General features: G+C 40.3%; 1 protein-coding gene across 8 annotated transcripts in view; it reads right to left on the bottom strand.

Moving 5' to 3' along the window:
* Positions 1–23,087, bottom strand: part of MYO1B (myosin IB) — an 85,180-nt gene that overhangs the window by 16,046 nt on the left and 46,047 nt on the right. For 3 of the 8 annotated variants that reach the window (XM_042822401.1, XM_042822402.1, XM_042822400.1), the window contains exons 9-24: positions 22,953–23,056; positions 22,330–22,477; positions 21,276–21,394; positions 20,532–20,618; positions 20,144–20,209; positions 10,723–10,728; positions 9,101–9,205; positions 8,109–8,171; positions 7,099–7,299; positions 5,163–5,389; positions 4,806–5,006; positions 4,163–4,256; positions 3,565–3,714; positions 1,859–1,927; positions 749–835; positions 388–474 (exon numbers count right to left, since the gene is read on the bottom strand). In XM_042822401.1, coding sequence (XP_042678335.1) covers positions 388–474; positions 749–835; positions 1,859–1,927; positions 3,565–3,714; positions 4,163–4,256; positions 4,806–5,006; positions 5,163–5,389; positions 7,099–7,299; positions 8,109–8,171; positions 9,101–9,205; positions 10,723–10,728; positions 20,144–20,209; positions 20,532–20,618; positions 21,276–21,394; positions 22,330–22,477; positions 22,953–23,056 — 1,814 coding nt within the window. The remainder of the gene's footprint in view (positions 1–387; positions 475–748; positions 836–1,858; positions 1,928–3,564; positions 3,715–4,162; positions 4,257–4,805; positions 5,007–5,162; positions 5,390–7,098; positions 7,300–8,108; positions 8,172–9,100; positions 9,206–10,722; positions 10,729–20,143; positions 20,210–20,531; positions 20,619–21,275; positions 21,395–22,329; positions 22,478–22,952; positions 23,057–23,087) is intronic. The other 5 variants (XM_042822396.1, XM_042822398.1, XM_042822397.1 and 2 more) reach the window with 3 other exon arrangements.

Raw genomic sequence — 23,087 nt, 5'->3', positions numbered from 1 at the left:
GCACTTGTTAGGGGAGGGAAAAAAAACACTGAAAAACCACAACCTTCTCTCCCCACCACAAACCATGCTTTGCACATTTACAAGTAGTTAAATGCATTTTCTAATTTGAGAATAATGGAGTCTAGTCGTTTTTAATCCGGTCTAATGGCTTGTTAGTGCAAATCACTACTTGGCTGCCATGCATGGTATTTCCTACTCTACAAAACACTGATGTACAGAATGTTGTCAGATTTAAGGATGGCATGAATGGAAATGGAGGGAACCAATGATCATGCGCTATTATTTTTAAGTCAATCGTATTAGTTATTAATTCTCACTATTTACTACTGATTAAATGTTGACATTGTCGGGTAATGAAGGGGGGCATATGACATGTGCATGAAGTACCTTATATCCAAGCCAGTAAGCCCAAATAACAGCAATAGCATGTTTATTTCTAGCCTCCTCCTTCAGTCGTCTCAGTTCCCTTCGTGCCTGCGATGTGTTTGAAAATGGGATATAGAAAAGCTTAGGGAAGAAAAGGTTACTGCAAGTTCCCAACGGTGAGAGAAAGAAACCAGCCACCACAAAGAGCAAATATTAAAGCACATCCCAGCTTCCTAGCCTGCACCAGCTAAAACACGTTAGCAGCAAAGAGGAAAAAAATCAGTAGTTGAAGCCACTGAAAATAGTTTCAGCTAGCATTGCCCTCAAGGACCCTATTCTGTCAAGAGACAGTGAGGTGCAGAATTTGTTACCGCTTTCTCACCTGGGTACCATGCCAGTAAGCAGCAATTATTGTGGCAGCCTCGTTACAACGCTTCTGGTGCTTAAGCTCCCGAAGAAGTTTCCGAGCCTGTAAACAATTGAAAATAAAAAGTAGCTTGACCCTAGATCTCTTTATGACTATCTGCACAATGGCAACTATATTTCCCCTCTTCACAGCATATGCCTTTTCCCTTTAGAAATAAATCACAAGTAAATTGCACTGTTGCAGGCAACACTTAAGGCTGCTGTCAAACCAGGCTTTTATCCCCAGCACTGCTACCACCAAACATTATGTTCTCCATTGACAAATGAAGAAAAAAACATAATTCAAGATGAGATGATGATTTGACTGAGTTCTCTCCAAATAACACACAAGGGAAAAAACAGCACAACAACTTTTGGACTGTCAGAATACTTCTAACTCACATTTTTAAAAAAGATGGAGTACAACTCATAAGAAACAACAAAACCAAATTATGCTAGCGTATTGACAACAGAGTTCAAAGCCCGCTGGGCAGGAGAGGGCTGCTGACACCTATAGGTCGTAACTAAAGCCCCTTCCCTGTCCAATAAGAAGGGAACTGACTCCAAAATCAAAGGCAGCCCCCTCCTCCCTAAAGAGAGAAGAAAATGACAGCCTGTGGGATGGAGAAAGGTTAATAAGAAAACAGAGGAGCCCAGAACATTTTTTTCTGATGCTGAACAGCTTTAAGCACTGTTTTCATGGGAACTGTTAACCCCATTTTTGCCTCTCACTACTGCATCACTCCTTAAGTCTGGCTTAAGAACACTGGCTGCAGGATTCTCCCTTTGCAAAGTACAAACCTCTGAGATGCAAAGTTGTAACAAAGTGAAGACAAGCAAGCAATGGCAAGACAGCTGCTTACGGCAGGGATGACACACTTTCACCCCTCCGTTTAGCAAACAGCAGAGAACTGAAGACATAACCCAAGCAATGTTCTGCTCAGGTGATCCAGACTATTTAAACCTGCTTACAGTGACCCAAACTCATGCCAAGAAGCGTGAAAGCCAGGAGGCTTGGGGCACTTCAACTGTGTTTTCTTTCCCACTCTGTAACTCACAGGCACAGCCATAGGAAGAGGAAACTCACCTTCCACCCTCTGATGTACGACTGCACTATAATAGCTGAACTCTTTATCTTCTGATACTTCTTCTGTTGCTGTATAAAAATGAATATATGATGCTCAGAATATTGCGTTACTAACCTCTGAAAATATCACTAGGGATAGAAGTAATAAATGTTAAATATGAACAATTTCTGAACAAGCAGATCAAAGCACAGATTGTCTGTTAAACTGGAGAGGAAACAAAACCCATCAACAATGCTACATGGACAATGCCACTCTCTGTGTACAGAAACAGTTCATGGTCAGCAGCACAAAAGTTACATGGATTAAATACTAACAGTAACAGCTTTATTTGTCTTTCCCACCAGTAGGGCAGCATACAAACTCTCAGAAATACTCAAATTTGTTGGCTAAGCTTTTCATTGCCTTTTATGCTTTTTCTATTAACTTAGGGAAAAACAAAACTAAAAAAAAACAAATGCACTCCTAAATGACACGTTGGGATATTATCCAAGTACACCAGGCATTTTCTTACTAAAAAACAGCAGCTCTCCAGTAGGCTACCGGCCACTATAACAGTGAATAACAGTTGATTGACTCTGCAATATGGCTTCTGGGCTTCATGCTCAGCCCCATCAGTACCAGGGAGCATCACGGTGAGTGAGCTAGAGAGACTGGTAAGACTCAGCAAGGGTCTACAGCTAGGAAATCAACAATGACGTGGACTTGGTTATGTATGGCAACTACATTTTCCATTTGTTAAGATCATATGAGATCTCAAATCAGAAGCACGGGGGCATTGCAATTCTGTACTGATGTTGCTTGTAGAAACAGTGTATTCAATCGCAAAAATTCACAGAGAGGAGTTTTACAGTGTAAAAGCATTTCTTCTCAGGTGTAAATAACTACACTTTTTTGTAATAATCCATATTTTGCTTTCATTATCCATGATAATCGAACCAAACATGAATGGCTTTCAAGATGACAAATGAAAGTGCTTGTCAAATGAAAGGAGCGACTGTCAGTTCTCCAACTTCCAGTTTAAGATGCTTTCTCCCTCTTTCAGGTGATATTTTATCAAGCTTTCTAACATAGGTAAGGAAATGCACTTTGACATCTGAGACTTTAACACTTGACAACAATCTATCTGTTGTACCACATGCCATTAACTAACTGATAAAAAGACAGCTCATAATGGCACGGAAGACCCAGTCTACAAAAAGATCTGTTTGAAAACTGTACAGGTGTGAACTACTGAGCTATGTTACTTATGGGCTACAATTAAAATAAATCCCTGAGATTCTTCCAGGCAGCATTCTTGAGCCTCAAATGCAAAGATCCCAAATAAGGGGAAATACAAAAACACTTAGGAATTACTGAATTCTACAGAATCACACATGTATATTACCAAACTTTTTTTATTTTACACATAAGCCATATGCTTTGAGAGTGGCACAGCATTTGGTTCAGCTGAATAAAAAAGGCTAGGCCACAAAATCCTGCTCTCAGAGCTAATGGACTTGAAGGAGCTTTTAATTATTTAAGCAAAAGCAAAAAGGAAACACTTAAAAATTTCTTTAATGTATATTTTTAGTATTTAAATACTAGTATAAAATTGAATTCTTTCTACAGTCCTCCACACATAGGAAAGGAGGTTATGAAAACTCATTAAACAATAATAAGATTTGCTTCCCTTACCCTGCCACTAATTTAGTCAGGATTGTCTTACCGCGTATCTCCTGAACCACGCAGCAATCACAATCTGGCTTTTTTTCATCAACAAGAAGCGTGTGCGGCACTTCCAACCTCTGTAAATCTTCTCAATGAGAGTAGCCAAGTCCTCCAACCGCTGCTTTCTCAGATCTTCTAGTTTGAAGAGCTGGGTATATTTTTTAGGGTTTTGTTTGACATTGGAAGAAAATCAGAAGGCAAAGAAAGACCAAACAGCCTGTTAATTACAGTTATTTTAAGCAAAATCTCTCCTTTATTCAAGTTCCCCCTTTACACACCTTTTCCTGCGACACCAGCAGACACATCAACAGGTTTGTGAAAGATATGTTGCTTTAAGTCAGCACATGAAAGCTAGATTAAACTCAGGCTGACAGCTATTGTAGAGAATTGACTCTCTTTCAGTCTTCATCAACATTCATTTATCTCAATTTACCGTGTCTAACATTGAACCTTTAGCCTTTTTTTAGGCTATATTCTCCACCAACCAATGTATCTAGAAAAATCAATAGGAACGAGCTGGCAAATTATGCAGTCCATAGCAGGCTATCCTCATACTAGATGTCTTGATTTTGTGTAGGAAGACATTTTTCACTTACCGTTCGTGGGTTGCGGATGAATATCTTTGATCTACCAAATGAAAATTCTTCTTCAGGGATTTCCAATTCATTAAACAGTACCTCTACGCCAGTCCTAGTAAGAAGTAAATGAGCTTAACAAACACGACCCCCAGCTCTAAAACTTCTTAGTTTACATATTCATAGATTAATTTCTGGAAAATAGATGAAAGCTTATTTTAAATTCTTAAACACTGCTTGACATAAGCAGCTTGGAAACCTAGCTCACTTACTTGCTGTTTATTTAGCTAAAGGCAAGAATAATCATGGTAAAGATTCAAAATCGTTTGATGAAGAAGAGGCAATTTTCATTTAGCAGCATCAGCAATGGCCTATTTTTTTCCTCGCTTACTTCTATAATGACTTTGAACAACAGTAATTTTTACATCCCTGAAAAGGGTAGGTTTTCCAATGAAGGAACTCACACAAAGTCCAAAACGATTCTAAGGGAATTAAACAAGTAAAACACTTGAGCTGCTTGTCAATTTACTGTTCAAATACTTGATTTTTCATTAAAAAAGAAAAAATTATATTTGTTTTTAAAAAAGACAAAAATCCCAATGTATGGAAGATAATCATTGTATTCACTGAAATGGGAGAGTTGAGAAAACTGGAGTTCTCCTACCTGGCTGGCCCTCTCCAGTGGGGCCAGGTCTGCTTGCACAGCATTTTGTATCTTTCCAGGCATGGCTCGTATGCCTGCCTGAAGGCATACCCTGCCCTTCTAACCCGGACATTTTCCAGAAGACCGAGGTAGCGGATCTGGTGGCACACCAGGGCATCATTGAAAATGTGCGCAGCCTTTTTGTCATTGGGCTTGATGCATCTGGAAAAGAAATGAACAATGACACTGGACCGCAGCCCTGCAAGTCAACAGCTACCGTTGTGAATCGTAGGTTTCAACAGACTTATCCTTGAGTGCCAAAACATCATTTAACTCAGCCAAATATAAATTCACCGACTTCATCGCAGGGTCATTTACCTAATGTAGTTTGGATTTTTTGTCTGGAGATTTTTCATCAAGGTAGCAACTGAAGCCTTGAACTGTGATCCTGCTGTTGGTGGTCTTTTGAGATTGATCTTGGCAGGGTTACCTTCAGGGAACAGTGCTTTGATAAGAGAGTGACTGGCCTTCCACATAGCCTGGGAGAGGTCCCGGTACAGAAGATCATTATTTTTGTCAACAAATCCTTCCACCTGGTACATAACCTGAACAACAGAGACAAGTCTAATCAGACCATGGTTTGGACTGTCGGATGCAGGCCGTTTCCAAACTACACCACAACACTGATTTTTCTTCTTTCTCACTATTCAAAACAACTTAAAGATCCCAGCAGCAACTAGCTATCCATGCAGTCCTCAGGGGACTTTTATTTACAAAACTCTCACCAGGAAAACAGTCCAATGACAACAATCACACATGCAAAGCCTTGACCAGCAGCTGAGGATGCTGGAAGCACCCTGATGAACTTCATGTAGATCTCAGAGCTTGACTGGCTTCTTAAATTTAATTTGATTAGTCATGACAAGTCATCAGGCTGATAATACAGATTTATCAGCTTTCTGATTTCACAGTTAGTTCTTTGCAAATATGTGCTACGAATGCTGACCATCAATCTTCTACTGCTGTAGTCATATTTTACACAACAGCAAAGGACTATGAACTTGGATGACTTTTTGTTTAGAGAACACATTTCATGTTTCTGACAGGTGTGGTAAATGCCACTAGTGACAAAGCTCTTTGCCTGATCTTGCTTAGATTTCACAACAGAAGGGTCAAATTTTTGCTGTCTAGTGACCAGATCAAAATGTTCTCAGCTGAGGATGGAAAAACAATCCCCAAATAGTTGGAATTACTGACTGCTCTGTTGTGTAAATCAATATCAGTAATGACTGAAGACCCTCCCTGGCCACTAAGACACAATCTGCTTACAATCTTTCCCAAAGCACTGTGATATTTCAAATTCACCTGGAATTTTGACAACCAAAGAAATATCTAAGTATTAATCCCTAACAGATGATAGAAAGTCAGAAAATGAATGACTGCCTTGAAGGCTGAAAGCATGGCATTTCTAGTGCTACTTTGAAATGACAAATCATCAAGCTAATCCAAATTTTATAATTGAAAAAATACTGAAAACTGGAGGGAGAATTAAAGAGAATCAGGAAAACGGAACAGTTTCCAAAAATTCATTAGTCTGTGAAATTAACAGTTCAGTAGTGTTTTCAAACCTATTTTTGCTTAAAAAAAAAAAAAAAACAAGTTTGTCTCCTTTCTACAAAGAATAGTTTTGATATTCATTAACAAAGTCATTTGAAGTTGGCATTAAAACATCTATCAGAATTCTATTTTTTCATATAGCTTATGTTGTAAGAAGCAAAAAGCATTCACAAGCCTTCAGTATAGTTTTCTCTTCCAACTGTTTCAATATACAGACTTTCAAAACAAACTCAGTTCCTTCACATGTACAAAAACTCAACCTTCTCATCACCCTAGCTATAGATTGTCACCATAGCTAACAACTCCAGCTAACTCAATGACAAAGAACACGCTTTCCAAAATATCTTGCCTTCAGATACGCGTGACTTTTTGTCATTCTAAACAACGCTGTTGTTTTCATAGACCCAGCAGCACAATTGTTCTATCACCAAAGCCCATGGGACATCCAACAAAAAAAGCCCAGCCTTTGGTTTTGGCTAGAGCAGCGTGATCTCTGAAAACCTCCAGCCAAAACCAGTATCTTAGGTTCAACACTGAAAAGATTAAAAGAGGTTTGGATTTTCTGATCCACTATTGACTCAGGTAAACCTCCTCCATGACCATAACACAATTTAATAATTTCAAGAGCCTTGCCACTATACCAAAGTTTCACACAGGACCAACGTTCTCCAAACACCAGAGTCCAGGTCACAAGTACCTTGCCAGCATAATGCTGAATCCTGAAGCAGCTGTGGGGCAGGGTGGTGTCATTAAGGAACCGGGAGCACTTGCTCATCCTGCTCTCAAAATGCTGGTGGGTGGCACAGACTTGGTTGAGCTTTTCTAAAAAGGTGTCATCGGTGACAGTTCCTGGTCTCAGGCACTCCTCATCAAGCATGGCCAGGATTCCAGTTTGGTTCTGAAGTTTCAACACAAGAGTATGAGTGTCTGTTTTCATCATATTTATATCAACACACAAAAATGAGATTGCTCTTTGCTGTTACACCAGAAGTACGTCCCTCCAAACCATCTCCACTGACCAGTTCTCTTTTCCTCACCCTTATTCCCAACAGACCTTTAGCATCTCAGTTTTTGAAAGGCTGCTTTATAGATTGGAATCCTCCAAGTTCATCTTAGTTGGCAATTCTGTGTCTTTTACTCAGACCACAGAAACTCCAACTTAAATGAAAGTAGCTAGTTTACGGGTAAAAACAGCACACATTTTAAATGGATAGCTAAAAACTGTCCTGAATGTTAAGGAATTTGCTGTGCTAAGTCCACAGGAACTCCTCCTATCAGATACAAGGATTTGCTGTATCTAAAGTGATCAGTAACAAATCATGGAGATCTCTGGTTTCCACAGGGAAAAAAAAAAAAAAGCTATTATTTACAATACAGCATGTGATATCTTTCAATGAAAACACTGCTGCTAAGCGTAAACATTTAAGTTTTGCTTTTTATTTCTCTCACGTAGGTTCTGCTGACCATTTGTGACACAGAAAAACATCTAAACTTAGGAAAAAAAACAATAAAATGAATGTTTACCATTCAAAATAAGATTATTAATACAAACAAGGGCTTGTTTTATCAAAGTAGAGCGAGGATGCATACAGATGCTATGGTTAAATTTTATTTACCAAAGCAAAGTACAGTGAGGACGCGTACAGATGTTATGGTTAAATTCACATGCATAAAAATCATTCAAAAAGATTATTGTAAATAACTTACATTTTCTATTAGGTCACAAATTATAGCATTGTTGAAATACTCAATATGTGTCCACTCAATTCCCTATAGGGAAAAAAAAAAAGTCTGAACAAGGAAACAACGGATGGAGCATTTCCCCTAGGCAACTTAAATTATTTTCCAGCTAACTATTTTTGAATTCAGTTCCATATGCTTACCAACATCTTATTTATTAAGAAAGAAACGCAGTCGTCTCCCGCTAACATTATCTGCGCAAAACGGCTGCCCTTGAGCAGCAGCCAAAGCCATTCTCCATTCCTTTCCCCCATCGGTGTCAACTTCCCATGCACTCCCCTGGAGCAGGGCCAGCTCTCTCCTGCCCAGCCCCGGCTCAGCACTGCTCACTGCTCACTCCCACTGCTTAGAAGGGAAGAAGCCCATCTCAGGGCAAGCATCTGAGATCAACATTCTAAGCTCTGAGGGGTTTTGTTGTTGCTGTTTGTTTTTTAATGGGAGAAGGAAAAAAGGCTAAATTTAGATGAGACCATCTGGAAAAAATCCAGACTCTGGGAGTTGTTCAGATATTCCTAATATCCAAATTTTTTTTTACATTTTACAAATTATTTTACAAATATCAGCAACATTTCCAGGACGAGATGTTAACACACCTGGAGATAACACAGGTAAAGGACTGGGAAAAAAAAAATTTCTTAACTTGCATCCTGCAGTGACATCTTACAATTTAAATTTTTCAGTGTTCAAAATATCACTGAAAAAGCAAATTGCAGTGAGTATGCTTCACAAGTTTTCACACTGAATGCAAAAACAAACAAACAAAAAAGGTATGTCAAAGCTTCACGTTATCTTCAAGAGCACGAAGAAGGAACTTTATTCCATTTTCAGAAATGTCACTACAGCAAAATAGTATCATATAAAAAGCCACTCCCCTGAAAAGAGGTTCAAGCATGCATCAGTGTGGCTGAATGGAGACGATGGGGAGAGGAGAGGATAATGAGAGATGGTTTAAACGTTACCTCTCGAATGTATTCCTCCTGCTCTTCTTTGAGGGTGAGTTCAATGAAGATCTGCTGCAGCTTCTCATTACAGTAGTTGATAATGAATTGCTCAAAGCTGTTGTCCTGTCAGATGACACACGTTTGCAGAGTGAACACACTGGTGTTGAATTGTAGTAAGTTCCTGCGGCAGCTGCACGTCAGCAAACTGCTCTACTCACTCCTAGTTTTGCAGTATTCTACTGAGAATGAAATTAGTTTGGAAAACTTAGACCAAACCCTTCCCTCAGTCTTTCTTCCTCCACTAGAAGAAATTACTGGCTTTGTAGGTCTCTATTGGTGATGCCTCTGTACTACTTCCTTGGGACGAGTCATAAGGACAACTACAGTGCCAGGGTACAAGCAGTTCTGCTGTGTTAATCTGTCCCCATACATTACACACGGTCTCCTGCAGGTCCAGTAAGTAAAATGGCATTGGCTCTTTTCCAACCAGGATCAGCCAGCATCAAACAAGGTATCCTACTTCACTGCAGACTGAGGAGCACGCTGCTAAGATCTGATGGCCTTCAGAGGTCAACTTCACAGAGGTCAACTTCACCTCTTCCCTGTCAACCAATCTCTTGACAAACTGCCCCCTAAAATGATGGGAATTTGGGCTTTATCAAACAAAAAAAACCTTCAAAAGGCTGACTCCTACAAAACTGGCTTGGGGAAAAGCATGTAATGTAACCCTTTGCAGAAGGAAATGGGGAACAAGAGCCCCAGGAAAAGGTGGTGGCAAAGGCGAGACACCGCTGCAAAACACTTCCAGGAGAACAGATGGCAGGACTGGAAACAGTGACTCTCAAGTGCCCTAGGTAGGGCCCTCAGGTTCAACCAAACATCCCCAGGGCCTGCAGGATAAAGCTGGGGTTCGCCACATCTCCATGATGTTAAATGAGCACAGCTGGGAGGCCAGGTGCCCATTTTGAGGATCATTTCCAAAGGAAAAGGAAACATCAGCCTCCTTGGTTGTTTTTTTTTTGTTTTGTTTTTGTTTTTGTTTTTTTCCAGTGCTTACAAGAGTCATTAATATTGTAAGAATTCCCTACAATTCCCTAATTCCCTGCAATTATGTCTGCAGAAATAATTGCAATCAGCAGCTATTTTGGGTATCTATTCCTGGTCCCTTCTGGGCTTTGTGGTTGGGTTACCCCTCCTTTCTTTATTTGAATTGCTATTCATCAAGAGCCCTCTGGTTATTTAGGAAGCTTGAAATTTTGCATAATAAACTACTATGCGTTTTTAGAATATGAAAGAAGTCTGCTGTACATTATCTGTAAAGCTCAAATTACTTTTTTTTATGACTACAGGCAACTGCAATCATTTAAAACCTTAAATTAAGGATCTGGTCACTAAAATAAGATTAAAAACACACAAGCAGATTAGAAAATATTTAGGTAGCACAGATTACTTCTATCATTTTAGTTTTAGGTAAAGCAAAATCACAGCTGATCACCCCAAATTCTCAGCCGCAGTAAATTCTGCCCCCCCCCACATCAATTGCAATTATCAGTCAGAGATTGCAAATTTGCACAGCTCTAGATGATAAAGTCAAAATTTGGCATGCATCAAAACCAGCACTGCAAACAAGTTGTACTTACTGCATTCTGTTGAAAAAAGAAATTACATAAACTGCAGTCAATACTTAAATCACTTCCAAAGAAACACAGAGCAAAAATATCTATTAGCATTTATTTGCTGTACAAGTAAAATAGCAAAACAGCCTGGTTTTTCTTAATCATATTTCTATTTCACTGAAAACATGAAGTGCTACATAGATGGTATATATGATGTTTGTGTAGATGCATATGTTTATATTCAGTCCAAAGACTCCAAAGTAAATCAAGGGATCAAGGCGCATCAGCACGTAACACAGAGCAGCTCTTCTGCACTGTCACATCTCTAAATAAGAGCAGACCTTTCGACTCACAAAGCCACAAATACAGCCTTTGATAAATAAACCTCTGTAAAAGGAAGGGGGAATGGGGGAGGTGGGAGAGAACACTTGAAGAATGAGTCAAAACTTACGTGACACATGCAGATAAGGCCTTTGCTTTAGATATAGTCTGACATGAAAAGACCCCCAACTGACACATCACCTTGGCAAGAGGAAGGGTTGAGCACCCCCCTCTTCCTGCCAGGTACACACCACTGATTCAGAAGAACTGTTACCCCAAAAGCACACGTTATTCTGATTTCAAGGACAGCAGGGCTTATATTTCACATGTTACAAGTAGTCCTCAGAAGAGGATAGAAAGCAGACTGCAAATCCAGCTAAAGCACCTCACTGCAAGGTCATTAACAATATATTAAAGTAATTGCTAGGTGCTTTCCTCATTTGCTGTGTATCTGTGATATTTATGGCCTGTCACAGAAAGGCAAACCAAAATCCACAGAGCTCTTCGGAAATCACTTACTATAAGCACGGAAATTCTATCTGACATTGCCAAGCCACCAAGAATTGCTATTCCAGGAAAACAGGCACTGAAGATCAGTCGTGATTTTGGCTTTTGTGTGCGACACAAAACTAGCAGTTATTTAAGCACAAAATGAGGGAAAATGTTTGGAATTACTGAAGTTCTGAAAACACTTAACTGAATAAACCAAGAGACGTTTGGTAAGCTAACTGCTGTTCAGAAAGAGGCATTTCCTTCCACGGATTTTAAGAAGCATTGTGAAGAACTGCTTTTAGTGTTTGTTTCTGGGCAAATGTGAATAAAAAGATGGAGATTCTGTGAATTTATTCCCTCTTATTGTAGAGCTATAGATTTTGATTGTATAAGGGCTTCACAAACCATATGCTGGTTGCATGCAAATGGTAAAGAACTGTCCATCACTATTCTAATGATGGCTTCTTGATTATTGTAGTAAAGATAGGAAGAGGTCTAAAGAACTTTCTTTTTTTCAGAAGATGAGAAGGCATTATTGGAACCAGGGACAGCACACCAAAAACCCAGCCAGGAGAAACAGACTGGGAGGGCTCTGTGACCTGAGACTCCATTTACTGCTTGTGCTGAACATCCTCCTCAAGTGAGAGAAAGAGCCTTCACAAACAGTAAATTTCAATACTCAAAAAAAAATTTCAGGAAAAAAATAATTAGGCTAGCACTTCCCAAATACTGAGGAGTTTCTTTTCCAGGCTGTAATTTCACTGCTTTAATGCTGCAAGCATCACTTCAATCGCTGCTTTTTTATAGCAGCATTTCATAGCATCCCTTTGAAGCCACTGTAAAATACAAAACATAACCTTTCAGGAAGAAAAAAACACTCAGTCTCTCAACTGAAATTAAAGGTGCTGGGTAACAAAATGTCACCTGAAGAAGATACAGATCAAGCAACCACCCACAGTTCACTCCATCAACCTTTTAATGGGTGCAACAATAAATTCAGACAACTGAAAAATGCACCGACAGAAATCAAACCTGCTTCAGCATGCTTTTCACCTCACCAATAATGGCACCTTGCTCCCCATTTTATTCTTTATTCATTAGTAAGTAGGAATAGGTTCCCTACCTAATGAAGTCTGACTGTGAACATACTATTTTCTTGGATCCTCTCCACTGTTTTCCATAAATCAAGATTACGTTCATCACAGTGCACAGACTCAGCTACATCACCAATATCACCAGTATCATCCATCTGCAGGATGTTTCTCAACTTTTCCTCTTCCTTGTTAATCTTTCACCCCACCAGTTCTCACTGAGAGCCAATCCCAAAAGATGCATATGGGCAGCCTACATCCATGCTGACCAGAAGGTGTTCAGTAGCACTTCTTCAGACGCCTTACACAAACAACACATAAAATGAAAAAAAAAAACAACCACAAAAACAACACATGGTATTTAAAGGAAAAGCACTGTTTGCACCAAAACCCAAACATTTGAATTTTTGAGATTGTCTGCTGAAATCAGCAGGAACGATGACATTAAATAAACCTTTAGATCAATATTGGGGGGAAAAAAAGAAAAAGATGCTTCTGGTATAACACACACAGCCACAGAAGGTAGCTTTCAACCAATGCACCCCTCGGGCATCAGAAGCTCCTGAGCTCCCTCAGCCACAGGTGGGCGAGCCTAGGTAGTTCAGACCATGTGCTACCACAGGGGCTCCTTATACAACAGCCACACGGCAAATGCAATGAAAAAACATCTGTGTGCTTGCTTCAGTGATATGAGTGGTGAAATGAATGGTGAAATCAGCCAGCAAATTTCATTTACATCCTCCTGTGGTATCTGGGGATAGAGATTTTTATGTATGACCACAGAGGCATGTAAATGACAAGAAACTAAGAAATATAAATGATGGGAAATGAAAATGAGCAAAATGGATACCGTGCACAGAAAGAAAATGAGAACAGAGACACTTTATCTTATAAAACAATGTGCTACGTGTGACCCAGTTAAAAGGTGTTTGAAAAAAAATTAAGGTTAATGAGAACATGCCATCAATCCCCTACTGAAGAAGTGCTGTGACAGTCTGGGCACAAGTGCTTATGAACAACTCAAACTCCTCTGCAAGGCTACCATAGTGCTAATGGCGCGCACACACACACACACACACACAAAAGTCACATAAGAAAAAGTGTTTGCATCTGTCACACAAAGAGGACATAAAGATGTGACCTATTAGGTCAGTCTGTGGTCCACCTGCCTCAGTCTTCTGCCTCCAGCAGCAGCAAGATGAGGTCACATTAGGGGACCATGTAAGTCTGACCACTCTGTAGTCGAGAACATTCACACAAAGCTGCAAATGCATGTTTCTGAGTCTTAATATTGCTGTTCTCTTTGCAGCCAACATATAAGGGAATGACAAGTCATCAAAACCACAGACTTTTCCCTTGCAGAGCAGAAGACTGCAATTGCTAAAGACGTGGCAGAACACTGTGCTACCCATCAAACCAGCAAGCACTAGGGCCACAGCATTTCATCCTGGTTGTGTTTTGTGATTTCCAGAGCCTCAAGCAGAGCGCTTGTGTATGTTTGCATCAGCATTTCAAATATTTCCTCTGTTGAAAGCAAACAGCCAATGGGATTTGCTTTATAAATCTGCATTTCACAAAATAAGCCTCTCTAAATACTTAAGGTAGAAAGTGACTAACTAAATGGCAACTAACTTCAGTTTCAGAACATGATAGTATGCAAGGAAATGATTGCTGTAACTGTATTTTAAGGTCCCCACAGCACCCAGGAATTCACCCAAGGGTCACTCTGCAAAGCTCCCTATTCCACATTTGCCAGCAGACGCAGTTGATCAATTCTAGATTAAAAAGACCATTTTTTTCTTTCAGTGCAAGGTATAGTGCCTAGAAGAAATTATGTTCTGGAGATTATTAAAGCAGCAGGACAACAGATATCTGCAGCTGAGATAGAGTTAAGATGTGGAGAAAGGGTCCCCAGAGCCTAGAAAACTGAAGATAACAGAAGACCCCAATAAGCCCGTTTTGTCCATGTGCTTTTCTCTCTACTAAGTCTTCTTTCTAGTTATTTGGTGCTTCTCCAGTAAAATCATCCTTAGGGAAAAACAGCAGGCCAGCAGCAATGTCCCCAAGCTCAGCAACTGCCCTTTCATTTAATAAGCAGGACACCAGCAGGCAAAGGAACTGAGCCAAGCTGTTGTGCAGCCTTATGGTAGAAGCGGAAATACCTTCCCACTTTTTTCACGCCTCAAAAATCTCAGAAATATCTTTGCAATGTTTACTCTTTTCCTTTATTGGTTGCCTCCCTCTAAAAAAGATAATTATCACAACTGCAAATATGTTAATATAATGAAATGGTATTCGTGTTTCTAAAGACATTTCCTCTATAAAGACATCAGCACACATGCAGCTGTCCAAGCAAGGTGACCAGGCTTCTTTACATCACCATGTGGGACTTTTACAGACAAAAAACAAGCTAACTGTGCACAAAGGATCATCCCTCGGTACTCAGCACTGGTGAGGCTGCACCTCCAGTACTGTGTTCAGTGTTGGGATCCTCAATACAAGAAAGACAAGGAGGGCCTGGAAAGCATCCAGAGATGGACAACAAAGCTGTGAAAGGTCCGGAGCACCAGTCTGATGGGGAGCAGCTGAGGGAACTGAGACAGTTGAGTCTGGTGAAAGGGAATCTCTGGGGAAGACCTCATTGCTCTCTGCTATGTGCTGAAGGGAGGCTGCAGTGAGGTGGGGGTCAGCCCCTTCTCCCAGGTAACAGCACTAAGATGAGAGAATGGCCTTAATCTGCACCAGGGGAGGTTCAAGTTGGATATTTGGAAAATCTTCTCATAAAGTGTGGTAAGGTGTGGAAAAGGCTGCCCAAGGAGACGGTGGAGTCATCATCCCTGGAGGTGTTCAAGAAAAGGGTAGATGTGGCACTAAGGGACAAGGTGTAGAGCAGTCACAGGCATGGGAGGACTAGTTGATCTTAGTGGTCTTTTGAACATTAGTATCCTATTAAATAAATAGAAGCACTATTATAGTGTGCCACAGACTAAGAAATGGACCTGCTTTTGCTGCTTGGGGGGCTTGTTTGATTTTTTTTTATTAGAGATAATTCTACTTACCATTGATTTTTATGCAGAATTTGGTGCATGCTATGTCCTCACACGTTCTCTGGGACATGGATCAAAACAAGCTGGACCTGCTCCACCCCTCAACCCGGCTTTGTTGTGCCAACAACACTTACCCAGCAGTCAGATGAGGCACTTTGCACTGCCCCAGACCAACGCTCAGAGGATCCCTGAGGGCCACATGAAGCCCTCCCATACACTTCTCAGCATGTACCCCAGCCCCCCTTCTCACCCAGCTGAAAGCAGGGCCAAGCACAGCACTTTCTGGCACATCTCAAGAATAAGCCTCGTTTGGCACCTTCATAAAGCTGCGCTCCAAATCATTAGCTTCAGCTGGAGGACCAGCTACATAGCAGTGCCTGAAAGTTTGGAGTAAAGCCTTTAAGCCAACTAGCACAGACATCTTTATCTCTAAAAGCCAGGCAGGATGACATATTCTCACTTGCTCCACAACATTCAGTTTTACATACTCTAGCCTTCATCTACTGAAGAAGTGTACAGGATATCACCTCAATTTCAAATTAAGTATTCAATCCATGCAGAAGGAGTCGCGACCGACCCTGTAGGAGGCTGTAATCCCCACCCCAACCAAACCCCAGCCCAGGCTGCAGGCTCGGGACATGTGTGGTTGCTACAAAATGTGGACTGACAGTCCGACAGCCCTTATGGCCAAGCTCTGACACAACGCCCAAGCTCCTGCAGCATCACACAACCACCCCCAGCCCTGCAGCCTGCCTTTTCACATTGACTCTACTCCCTAAATACCTGCCCACAGACCCTTTGCACAGAGATGCCAACATTCCAGCATTCAGTTCTCCAAACACTCAGACCCAGCAAATGGCTTACCACAAAGGGTATGGGAGAAATGAAGAATAAACACAGCTTTGCAGCACCTATTTTGCAATCATTTAGCTAAGCTTGCTGCTCAAATCTGCCAGACCCACAGAGGCTGAGGATTATCAATAGATTTAAATTGCCTAATCTGAATTTTTGGACAGCTGAGTCCTTAAATCTGTGTTCTTGGATAGCTTTCAGGTTTGTCTGAAAAAGGTTTCTTGTGATTGACAAAAATACCAACCGTGTCCAAAGCCCAAAGAGTAGAAGCCAGCACTATCATCACAGCATTCATTATCTTGCCTTTGCTAGGCTTGAAGAGCCTTCCAGTTACTCTGTAGGTAAACGTCAGCTTAAGTTAAATGCAGAAAAACCGGGGACAGCAAGTACGGTCAGCTTTCAAAAGCAGCTGAAAGAAATGCCATTTTTATATCATTTAAATTAGGTAATCATAAAATCATAAAGGTTGGAAAAGACCATTAAGATCATTTAGTCCAACCATCACCCATCCCCACTGTGCCTGTTGAGCCACGTCCCTCAGAGCCAGAATTGCTTATAACAAACAAGACTGCAGTCATTATCACTAGGTGAAGTGTAGGATGCTTGGTTTTGGTGTTTGTTTGTTTGTTTTTTCACTCATCTTACAGCAGGAATTATTAGATGATATAAGGAATCGTCCTGATCAGAAATAAGGATGGCCTTCCTGAAAAAGTCTGTAACAGATTCATGTTTCTGCAGCAAAAGCAGATCACTCTATAAGGCATTCCAGTAACTTGAGCAAGAGCTTCACGGCAAAACAGCTAACTAGAATAGCATTAGTTTAGTCTCTAGTGATCCTAATGGGTAACTATAATAAGAGCAAAATGTAAAATAAAGTCAGTAAGCAGGCATCTTGCTACTTACTGCAGTGGCATTAATCTTCATTTGCAAATATTTAGCATATGAAAAACTCTTCCTAACCCTGCTATGATTTTTGTCCTCACCCCAAATCTGTTTCTTCCTAGTTGTGATTGTGAATTAGGACAGAGAGGGAGAAAATATGTCTCAGGCTGTGAGTCTCTTAGGTGCCTTTATGCTCCTTTATGGAGTTACAGGTCAAAAAACAGACAACAATGATAAGCCTAGCTGCTTGCTGAATAAAATCACATCTAAAGCAAGCCTTTTTATCTTCAGCATATCAAACAACTTACTAGTTTAAAACCTACAGACTTCTTTCAGTTTGTGGTTATGAGCCATTTATAAGCAGATGTATAAAAGTCACTGCCACCAGCTACACTTCAGCTAGCCATCTGAACACTCAGCAGTCATGTTTACAAATGCACCACACAGCAAAAAACTTGAAATTCCTCTACACTTCTTACAAAACAGATCTCAAGCTATTATTGATTTTCCCTCAAGGTGCTGGTTTGTTTGTCCAGCATTTAATTTAATGAGATTTAATTTAAATCTCATGCATTTAATGATGGGTTCAATATAGTTAATTTTAACGCTATATTTCTTCTGTGAAGTGGTCACTTGAATCCCCAACAATCACTGTTTGTTTCTAAGTGTTTTCTGAAGATGTTTAATAATTTTTGTGAGACTTGAGCATTTGTTATAAGGCTCAGTGTAGAAGTATTTGCCTGACATTCTCTTTCTACGATGACATTAATACACCTGCAATCATTCAAGTGACCGCAAGAGCAACTACACTTTGTTTATGCAGTGCTCATTACTGACTTATTTTACTCAGTGTAAGGATTATGACATTGCATCATCTTAGCTGCAACAACAGCTGCATAGAAAATGAGTTTTCTTTTACTTTGAAAGAGTATCTTTGCTTTTGATTCAGTTGAGAATAAGTCAGCAGTTTCTGATTATAAAATTAACCTGTTTGGAAACACAGGAATGTCCAAACTGGTAATACTAGAAATACAGCTGATGCAAGATTTTCTGATGGTTTGTTTTCCCATCACTTATCCTTTGAATTACAGCACTGCCACACAGTCCTGATACTGAGAGTTGTACTCCGTGACTGTAATAACTCCAGAAACCTAAAATAATGAGTTTCTCCTTCAGGCATCTCAACGATAAAATATGGCATAATGTTTCTGACATACTGTCTGAATCCCATTTTCAATGTGCAGAAAGAATTCCACTTATTTATGTGATGCTGGACCAAACTGCTTGAGTAGCACTCCCACCATTCCTTAGGTCATGAGCAGAACGTTCCCATCTTGTGTATTTCAGAATTGCCTTTCCCATCTCCTCCAGTAGAACCCATTCTCATCATCTAAAGTATGAACAAAAACTTTCCTATGTTATTGTGACACTTTTTGCCTGAATTGCCAAGGCTAACTTTTAAGGTAAAAGAGAAAAGCCTTGTTTTTCTCTTTTTTCTTCTGGAAAATGACTTACTGATGACCTCCTGAGAAGCTGAACTACAAAAAAGAAAGTGGCATAGGAGCAACAAGATTAATTTACCCTGTTTCTGCAGCGCCGTCCCCCAAACACCATTACTTGGTTGGCTTGTGCACTAGTGCAAGCTTCTAGCATCTACCTCCCCTACATGCCTATCCTCAAACCAAACAGAAAACAGATGCAAGCAGGGGTCCTGCCCCAAGCCACCAGCACTACCACTGCACTCTCCAGCTTGCTAAGAGTACACCAAGGACCAGCACCAGAGATCTTGCACCAAGGCCTGCATTCAGCCACATGACCGCTCGCAGTGTGTTTTCAAAATATTCCCTCATGTTTAACACAAACAGTACAAACCTCGCTGACTAAACCCTTGAATCAAGTATCATCTTTGTTTTTCCTCTCCATAGAGGCATTTTGATTTGCACACACTTTGATGTTAGGCTTCTGAAATTAAGCTTACACCACCCACCCGTATTTAATTACTCTTCTCTAAATTGTTCCCATCTTCTACACTGTTTAAAGGTGCTTGCTGGATTTTCAAGAGAGATGTAGAGAAGCAGGCAAGGGCTGAAAGTTTTCTGCTGATCTTTCTCCTCAACAGTTCCCAGTTTCAATAGTTCTTTCCAACCAAGGCTTAAATCTCTCAAAATAAATGGGCAGAGTAAGATTTATGAAGCCTCCTTAACCCAATTAATAATTCCTCGTTGATTGTTTTTGTTTCAGAATATCAGCAGGCCAAAAATACTATCATAAACAAACAGCAGAGAGCCACAGGTCATGAGCTAGGAATCAGTACAGAATATTTATGTAGGAGAAGCAAGATGAAATGGAATATTACTCTTCATTCAATTTTGACAGAGAAAAAAAAAAGTGCAGGTTTTGGTGTTTTGTTTGTTTTTTTTTTTTAAAGGAGCAAAATTTGTTCAAAGGCATCCACAAAACACCTCAGGGCACAACTGCCAGGCTTCTCTCATGCTCAGAATGTATGTCACAACAAACAAAATGCTTTTATTTTGTTACCATGAATATTTATTTACCTATTGTGTGAAAACACAAGTTTGGCTTTCATGAGTTTCTGGTCTGGTTGCCAGACATGCAAAGACATCTCTCTATTTTAAAGCGTTTTTTTGGCTAAATATGACAAACTTGATTCAAATTACATGTATTCCCATTACACATTCAAAAACTATTTGGTTTAATAACAGCTCTCATGTTAAACATTTACTATTATAAAGGTCTTACCTCAAAAATTTCAAAGCCATAGATGTCCAGCACTCCCATCACCTTCTTTCTCACTTTTGTTTGTGCCTTTAAAAAATACAAAGCAATAAATATGTTACTCTTCTGTACATTTCATATGGGGGAGTCAGGAAAACTAGTGCATCTCACAAGCAGGCCGTCAGGTTGTGTAAACAAAAATGCTATATGTTGCTTCTCGAAATACACTTCAGGTGAGTTTTTCCATGAGCTTACAACAGAGCAGACAGCAACATCTGGAGCTGTGACACAAACATTCCCCTGTACCTTAAGACCATACAACCAGGTAAAATGAAACTGGCAAACAGTTTTCTCATCCGCTTTAATTTGATTCCGTTCTATTGATTTTCTTATGGGCATAAAACAGCAATACCTTAATGCTCTCGTTGATCCTGGTAACAAGCCAAGAAAAGAGGCGACTGTATAAATTCTTAGCCAGAGCATCGCGAGCATAATATGCCTAAAGAAAAAAAGAAAAAGAAAAAAACATTTTAAATGCAGGACTTGACACAAGTTTTGAACAGAGTGCGTGTGACTCGGGCAGTGGTGCCTCTGCCAGAGCAGGCTCCTGAGCCAGAGTGGGCTGCCAGGAGTTTTCAGCAGCACCCTTCCACCCTACTGGCACAGGCAAAAGTTGCATCCCCCATTCTGATCCTAAGCAAAGGACTCAAGCAACTGCAGTCTGTGAAATTGCATTCCTGCTGGCCTGGGCTGATGAGACACAGGTGGCAATCAGACTGGCTTTGCAGTATTGCAGGAAGATAAATTCACACTGGCAGCAAAAGTTTTTCGGCTGCCTGGGGCACACGATCCCTTAGATTACTCCAGATGCTCTAAATAAAAACAGAGTGCTTCACCACAATACTTTCAACATGTGCTCTGTGCAGAACTGCTTCAGTTTTTCATCCTCCACAACATTTTCCATCTTTCTGAAGTAATTAACACACAGAAACAACACATCCAGCCCATGTGAACTGCCGAATCAGAACACGTTTATGCTAGTGGTTATACAATACAGCCTATTAGTTGGGGCTTTTACTTGGGCAGTCATGGATTTAGGTAGCATAAATGGCCACTTAAAACAATTACTTCTGTTAAAATCGGGACCTCTTTATACCTGGGCCACATTCAGCGTTGTTGAAACTTTTTCTTGCTTGGCTTCAACTGTCCGGAAGCTGAAAGCTCTCTCCAACACTGACTGGTCTATACCTGTCAGCTCGCAGATTTCCTTCAGCTCTAAGGTGAAAAAGCAGGGTGTAAGTATAATGAATCCTTTCATAGTGCTGTTTTTATTCCCCCAAATGATTAGCTTTAAAATAGCTCAGTGTTTTCCCAAAACAGGTTTTCCTCAACTGCAATGTTTCCCATCCACACTCCCTCCTCCTCCCCCAAGCACAGTTTTTAAAAAATGCACAGTACGAGGAAGCGGGATCCAGTGAGTTATGAGCTTTGAAAGCACTTTCTGTTTGGATATTTCTGCAAAGAAACTTTTCTGCCATTTGTCACAGGCTACTCTTCTTGATGAAAAGCTTTGAAATGAAAATAGCTCAACCTCCAAAATGTATCAACTGCACAAACACGACATCAGATCACCAAAGGAAGCTATAGAAGAAACACCCTACTGCAAAAACAAAACAGAACAAAACAAAAAGCCTTTGCTGCAGAATAACCAAGCGCTCACAGAAATGCAAAGTGCCACTCCACATTTCAGAAGAAATCATTAACGAAGGGGAAAAAAAGTCATTTTTAGAATTTCAAACACGGAGCGATTGAAATTGCACAAAATTCGAGTCATGTTTGCCTGCAGGTGAGTTTTGGAAGCAATCAGTGATAGGACGAGAGGTAACAGCCTTAAGCTGGGCCGTGGGAGGTTCAGTTTGGATGTTAGGAAGAAGTTCTTCTCAGAAGGAATGGTGAGGCACTGACTGCCCAGGGAAGTGGTAGTGTCACTGACCCTGGAGGTGTACAAGAAACATGGAGATGTGGCACTGAGGGACATGGTTAGTGCACACAGTGGGGATGAGCTGATGGTTGGACTAAATATCTTCGTGGTCTTTTCCAACCTTAACGATTCGATGATTCTACAATACTGTACACCTACAGAAATTACAAAATCCATAATGAACTTCAGACAATCAATGCTTTTCTTCCCATCGCTGATTTCATCTTACCATTTTTATCTTTGATTTTACTTTCATCTAAGCCATTGACACGAGATTCAGGCTTAAACTCAATGTTTCCCAATTTCAGAACTGCTGCCACCACTTCAAAAACAGACTGTGTTTCATGATCCATGAAACCAACAATCTGCATGGCGTTCTGAAAAGGAAACAGATAACGAGATAAAGGAAACTACATTCAAAAGGATCATACTTGCAGAAGCATTAGCAGAAATTAGAAACGTTTTATAGATAAGTACATTCGTAGCATGAAGGGTTACAGAGGATTTGGTAATTGAGCTGGCATATTAGTCTAGCCCATTTCTAGGATCCATATCAGACAGCTGAGAACAGTTCATGGATTTTTAAAAGCAGTATTTTTTTAGCCACTTAAGTTTATAATCCAACCAAACGATAGATAATCAAATAAAGAGATCATTGCTGTCTTCTCAAGTGCATACAGTTGCTCAAAAGGACAGTACCTTTTAGAAACCACGTTTCTACAACAACCCTCAAACGACTCAAAGATGACCCTGCCAGCACTGCCCAGAGCAAACGGTCAAACTGCAGGCGTAACAACTCTGCACTTCTGTTGAGTACTTTGGGGTTTACACCCAGCCCCTGTTATTCGTTACCCGAACTGTTCTGAAGTTTGCAGCATCATCCACTCCATTCACTCTGGCAGAGTCCAGGCCCAGGTAGTTGTATCTGCTGAAGTCTCGCTCCAGCTTGAGTTTGCCTAATAAATCAAGCAAAAACACCACTGTAAC

Source organism: Centrocercus urophasianus, unplaced genomic scaffold (assembly GCF_019232065.1).
Source record: "Centrocercus urophasianus isolate 14NV4802_14NV808 unplaced genomic scaffold, USGS_Curo_1.0 seq_20, whole genome shotgun sequence".
NCBI classification, from domain to species: domain Eukaryota; kingdom Metazoa; phylum Chordata; class Aves; order Galliformes; family Phasianidae; genus Centrocercus; species Centrocercus urophasianus.
The sequence above is the reverse complement of the archived record's forward strand: the minus strand, read 5'-3'. Positions and strand labels throughout refer to the sequence as shown.